Raw genomic sequence first — 6,777 nt, 5'->3', positions numbered from 1 at the left:
CCAGATTGCCAGAGACAGATGCTGGCAACAAGCACATTTTGGTAATTGTTGACTATTTTACCAAATGGGCTGAAGCGTAGAAAAGGATGGATGCATCCACGATAGCTTCAAAGTTTGTGAGTGAGTTTGTTGCAAGGTTTGGAGCACCGGAGAGTGTGCACACTGACCAGGGCAAAAACTTTGACTCCAGATTGTTCAGAGATGTCTGTTCAATGCTCGGTATTAAAAAGACCAGGACGACGGCTTATCACCCTGCTGGAAATGGGTTGGTAGAGCGTTTTAATCAGACATTGGAGAAGATGATTTCTCACTATGTCGATGTGCATCAGCGAGATTGGGATGTGCATTTGCCGGCGGTTTTGATGGCTTACAGAGCCACGCATCAGGCGAGTACGGGTTACACGCCTGCGTATCTACTGTTTGGTAGACAGATGTGTCTGCCACAGGATGTCGCTTATGGCTTACCACCTGATGAGATGGTCAGCTTATTCGAGCCTAGCTACGTCAGAGATTTGAGACAAAGGCTAGCGCATGTGCATGCAGTTGTGCGGAAGAAGTTGGAAATTCTGGGATTCGAACCCGCACTATCGCCCTGCATGCATCCCCCGATACATTTCGCATACATCCTAATTCTTCATCTGTGTTGGGTTAGGACTGGGTGAAGTTGCGTTATGCCAGCCGTGACTATACTTGTCACAAAACGTTCCGAGGGTTAGAGACGACACAGCCATGGGCGAGACTAACCGGAACGCTGTCCGAGCAAGTTATCACATTTGTTTGTGTGTTTGTGTGTTTGTGTCACGCCTGGCGCTATCCTGTATCTGTCCCGTACCGTACCGTACCATCAAACACAGCTGGCCACATACAGCTGGCCGCAATATTCAAATAGGGCTTTCAAACGCAAGATCATAACGTGAAGCAACTTGGAAGAATGAGTATGAATGCGAAGTGTAGCGGGGAATGCATGTACCGGTACATGTACATGTAGCTAGCGATAGTGCGGGTTCGAATCCCAAGTTATGCCTTAAAAATAGGAGAATTTTAAAAATTTATAACATCCCTATGCTTTTTTTGCCTAGGTCATCAAGGCGGTAGACGGTGTCGTATTACCCTCGACGTACCTGTCCCGTACCGTACCGTGCCATCAAAGACGGCTGGCCACAATGAATATTCAAATAGGGCTTTCAAATGCAAGATCATAACGTGAAGCAACTTGGAAGAATTAGTATGTATGCGAAATGTATCGGGGGATGCATGCAGGGCGATAGTGCGGGTTCGAATCCCAGGTTATGAAATTGAGAATTCGAGAGCCGTGGAGATGAATAATGTGCACATTGTCACTATAACACAATGCACCATAACAACACAAGAAAGTACACCACAACAACATCCAGCTCAAGACCAAAGTGGACGCTGCGACGAGGTGATCATGGTGATGCCCCCATCGCCATCGTTGCCGTTCCCTCCCCCAGAACCGCCACCTGCATCTGCCATCGGCAGTGCTGGGGCTGAGTCTGTGGTGTCGCAGGCACGGGCAAATATGGATGAGGTAAGCACTGAACATGAACAAGAAGAAAGAAGGCTGACGGAAACGGAATTCAACAGAGAAAACAACACGATCAACATTCAAAGACCTAGACGATCAACGGCTAATTATTCAATGAATTATTACAGTACTGGATGTCAAGCACCGGCGAAGACACTGGGAACAGAAGATTTAGCAACAACAGGAACAACAACAATGACAACAACAACAATGGTAACAAATTACCATCAAGATCAAAGGAGGAGTCAACGAACAGAGGTTCAGCAACGTGAAGCGAGCCTGGGACCGATCGGTGGTGATGAGGAGAATGACACGGAGGACGACACTGAGGACGAGTTGGAAGATGAGACGGGGGACGAGGTTGCGGTTGGTGGAGACGAGGAATCGGATGGTGATTGTGATCGTAAGAAGTCTGCCGTTTTTCTTCATCTGTTGTCTCACCCTAAGTGTCTGCAGGTGTATGATGATTTTAGTTTTTCTGTTCTTCGTCGTGCACGGTACGCTAGTCAGTTGAAAGTACTTGAGGCTGTTTTCGTTTGCATAAGCCTGATGTTTGTAAGCAGAAGAAACATGTAATTGCGTTAAGATTGTTTTCGTAGGTGCACAGCATGATTGTTTGTCTCACTACACAGTTCTAGCGTTGCAATTAGTTCCTCACCCCTGTTGCACTTAGCTCTCACTTTACTTCTATTGTCTCACCTTCCCTCATTCTATTTTTAGCACTTTGTTTTTTCTCGTAACACATTATTGAATGTATATAAATTATTGATTTGGCATGGTTATTCTTCAGTCACGGCTTTCCACTGATGATTGTGACAAGAAAATCGATTTTGGTAAACCTTCATGACTTTGTTGTAGTGTGGCGATGACAGCAGAATTTGTTCTCTTTATAGCTATTATAAAATTGTTGTCTCCGCGTCGATTATTTACAAATTAAAAAAAGGAAAATTTATATGAATTTATAACATCCGTATGCATTTTTTGTCTTGGTCATCAAGGCAAAAAAGCATAGCGTAGGGCTCTGAGCTTCCAAGCTCTCTCGTTATCATACAATATTTGTGTTACTAAGAAAAGCTCACTAAAGGGAACGCACACTCACACAGTGACACATTCCACATTCGTGCACAACGGAAAGCGATTCGAAGAAACAATAACCTTGAACTTTCTACATGAACTCCGAAAAGCAACTGTTCACACCAACTAGTCTAAAACACTACTAAAAGTCCAACAACCCTGAGGAACTAAACAAAAGCAGCGCAGCACAGCGCGACGCAAGCTCCGGTGCATGCATCCGGGAACTCGCGAGACAGAAGCATGCACGTGACCTCAGGTCTACAGTCAATGCTACCATGAATGCAGAATAATAACTGATGCGTAGCAGTACAGCACAATCATGCATGTAACATAGTCGTTGGTTCAGACCTCGGGATCTTCTGAACAATTTGTATACTGTATAACCCAACAAATTCTGCAAATACTTTTGCCTAACTCATATTCAAACTGATTGAAACGTTTTTGCAATACGATGACGATTCCTGATGAGTGTTGTACGAAAACCTTTTTGAATCCTTATTTTTTTCTCCGCACTATTTCTTCATATTTTCATCGTTTTTATTGCACATTGTCTCCACCGTTTTACATTGCATGAATAAAGTATGCACAAAATGTCGATTCAAATTGTCTTATTGATTGCGCGGTTATCAAATTATTGTCTCCTCGCCGTTTGTTTCAATACAATGATGTAGCCAATCAATGAAATAAAAACATTTCCATCAGTTCTAATAATATGCATGATGAGCTTTCCCAAATCTTTCCCAAATCGGCCATTTATTTTTGGCCTATTCGACTTTTCGATCGGCTGAAAAATCGCCAGAATTGGCTGAAAATTTCTGTAAAAGGTGGAAATTCGGCTCTAAAGTCGCAGCCACCTTTCGCAGATAATGGCTACAGAAATTGTATTTGCATGTATTGAGGCACTAAACCATCAATTTTCGGCGAGTTCAGTGCACAAATTGCGTATTCGGCTCAACGATCGGTGATTTTTTCAAAACCACTATTTTCGGCCAATGTTTCCGCCGGCCGATTTGGGAAATGCCCACGGGCCGTGACGCAGGCGCGCACGAGCGGTCATGCCCAGTTGCCCACGACCCTGCAAAACATGTATATTCGGCGATTTCTTGGTAAAATCTCAGAATTCGGCCAAAAGATCGGCGATTTTCTGAAAAGGCTACTTTTCGGCGAATTTTTCGGCCGCCGGTTTGGGAAATTCAGGAACCATGAATTTAGTGAATACGCACTGATTAAATGTCAGTAAATCACACAAAGCATTTGTTAGTGCAGGATATCAAGGCCATGAACATAATTCTAACAATAGGCATAGCCTATCTGGAACAGCAAATATAAGTCACAGAATAATACCATGTATGCCAAGAGAAAGAAAGAGGTAAGCTTATGATTAACTACAGGCATTCAAGATCGCTTTAAACACGAAGAACAGTTTGTTGATGGCACTGAGCTGGGTCTGTCGTGATTTGGATACTCTCGCAAGTGCAATATTTCCAGCCTTAGCGCACAAGATTCCGGGTGACAGCAGTATGATGCAGTGGTAAACAAGATGAGACAAAGTCACGAGCAGGCGGAGGGTAAAAGCTGCAGACATCGTGTCACGCAAACAGAAGCAGCTACATGTATGTATACCAAGTACTGAGTATACCTGAGCTGCTTAAATCCCGCATAAAAAAATTCATGCAAAGAAAACAGAGCCTAAAGTTTACTGTAAACTATCACGACTCAGCAGAAAGGGCAACAAGAACTGCGATTTTGATCCTGAAACCACCAGGTAAAATGAAATGGACAAGAACCTTACCAAAAGAACACCAAAGTTGCACATGCGCTTGGTTACAAGCCGGGAGGGGGGGGGGGGGCCTATTCAAGAGAGGGCTCTATTTTTTCACTGGCTCTTAGAGACTGGGACACTATTCGAGATAGGGCACTATTCAAGAGAGGGCTCTGATCGCGCTGGCACGGTATTCAAATCATACTCCAGTGTAAGCTGAATGAGAATAAAATCAAAATTGGAAAGCGTAAATTGGCAATCAATCTACCTAGCATATCCACTAGGTACGTTTCATCTAGACCGGCGAAGCCAGTATTCATTAGGAAAACAGATCTACAGAGAACAGCTGGTCGCGTAGACACTACTATCGGTGTACATTTCAAGCTCAGCTTGCTTAGTTACCGCGGTGACTCTAGCTGCAGCAAAGCATCAAATGGAATACGAACTTGATGTTCATACCAGCTCCAATTTTACATGCACACCGGGTTCTGGCTTGACGATTATTGCATTTACCCAAGCAGGCTGTTTGGCGTGAGGGTCTGGCGTAAAGCGGAACTTGGACAGTATCATGGCCATCACCACCTTCATCTCGTCCATGGCAAAGTGCTTCCCAATACACGTGCGTGGACCGCAGCTGAAGGGGATGAAGGCATAGGAGCTCCGTGTACTGCTTTGATCTGGTGAGAATCGATCAGGATTGAACGTGTCCGGGTCAGTCCAGACTTGTTTGCTCATATGGACCCCCATCATGTTGATTTGAAAGCCTGTACCAGTAGGCAGCCCAACACCATCCACCTGGCTGGCATGCTTGCTTGTCTTTGCTACGAACGGGAGAACATTGCTCAAGCGCAGCACCTCCTGAATGGTTTGTGTCAAGTACTCCAGGTCAGCCAGGTGCCCATGAGCAAAGTTGTCCAAACCACCACATCTCTCCAAGACGGCTAGTACTTCGTTACGGCAGCGGTCTTGGACATCACAGTTTAGACTGAGATAGTGTATGATCCACTGGAAGGCCGAGGCCGTAGAGTCGTGGCCCGCAAAGAGGAACGTTTCGACATGGTCACAGATCTCCGTGTCGCTATATCCCACACCGTCTTCATCTCTTGCCATCAGTAGAATGTCGAGCATATCTCGGTGCCTTTTGTTTCCACCATCATTTTCACCTTCAGCATTCTGAAGACATGCCCGTCGGTCTCGGATAAGTTGTTCACTGAACTTGTGTGTTTCCGCTTGCAACTTCTGGAAGCGATGACCAGTTGGAGAATGAAGGAATATGAAATCCGAGTAGAACCAAGGTTGCGTGAAACGCGAGAAGATAATCTCAAGGATTCCTCTCAATGCAGCAGCATAACGCAAGGCAGGGGCACTTGGATCACTTTCCGTTTGGCAGTTGGTCTCCGTACCCATAGCACACCGCAGGATGATGTCAAATGTCAGCATTGGAAAATACTGCGACACATCCACACTCTTGTGGAGCTGCTCTTCCCAGAGATCAAGCATGATGAATGCTGCTTCCTTGTAGAAATTCACATACTCGCGGCGCATGTCCGGCGAAAACACGTTAGAAATCAACTTGTGATCACGGGCCCACCGCTTACCCTCCGTGAACACGAGGCCATTTCCAAGCCAAACGCGGAAAACTCTTTTAGATAGTGGTTGTTTTTCCGACTTGATTCGCATGACATCTGCAATGGTGTCCGGATGACACACTGAGACTGAGGTCGCAAAAGGTCCCAATTGCCGTAAGAACATACGCGGCAGTTTTCGAGCATATCCCAGGTAGGTGTCCCATTCGAGACGGCTGTCCTCTACCAGGTGTCCCCGAAACCAGTGGGCATTGCAAGGCTCCGGTATTCGCTGCCTTAGAAAGCGCCGATGAAGCCACCATGTGGCCACGATATGCAGAAACTTCGCCAGAAACAATGAAAGTCCAGCGATAGCGATGAGGCTGGGTAAGTAGTTCACGTCCATCGTACTGGTGAGCGGTCAAAGCCTCTTCATGCCGCTGCAGAATGACTGCAACCAGTTTACTGAGTACCTTGGAGAGTGAGACTAAGATTCTGACCTAGTAGTAGTACACATATCAACGACTTGTTTACAATAATTGTTTGTGAATGTTCTGTTTGCGATAGCCAGTGTAGGTTTTATAGGTTTGTAGGCTCGCCAGCGAATCATGACATGACTGACGGTCCGAGCTCTAACCTGCGCAGGTCACAGGGCTAGGGAGTGTGTACTACGGACAGGTGTGTGTGCGTGTGTGTGTGTGTACATGGTGTGTGCGTGTGCGCGAGAGTGCTCTCGCAGTCTCAACCGCGGTGCAGCGGGTGATGACTGATGCCTAGTGATGTATGGAATCAAGCAAGAGTACGAGTGTGAGATCGCCTAATCACAGCCC

General features: G+C 45.8%; 1 protein-coding gene across 1 annotated transcript; it reads right to left on the bottom strand.

Annotated features, from left to right (window-relative positions):
* Window positions 1–3,890: 3,890 nt before the first annotated feature.
* LOC135823123 (cytochrome P450 4X1-like) lies at window positions 3,891–6,473 on the bottom strand. Its single transcript, XM_065335966.1, has one exon. It carries the CDS (start codon window positions 6,351–6,353, stop codon window positions 4,836–4,838), a length of 1,518 nt encoding a protein of 505 aa, XP_065192038.1. The 5' UTR covers window positions 6,354–6,473; the 3' UTR covers window positions 3,891–4,835.
* Window positions 6,474–6,777: the final 304 nt, after the last annotated feature.

This window comes from Sycon ciliatum, chromosome 8, assembly GCF_964019385.1.
Source record: "Sycon ciliatum chromosome 8, ocSycCili1.1, whole genome shotgun sequence".
NCBI lineage: Eukaryota > Metazoa > Porifera > Calcarea > Leucosolenida > Sycettidae > Sycon > Sycon ciliatum.
Note: the sequence above shows the minus strand (reverse complement) of the source record. Positions and strands in the feature narration are given on the sequence as shown.

Excerpts from the sequence above, each read along its gene's own strand:
- LOC135823123 (XM_065335966.1), bottom strand. The coding sequence starts at position 6,353 with ATGGACGTGAACTACTTACCCAGCCTCATCGCTATCGCTGGACTTTCA.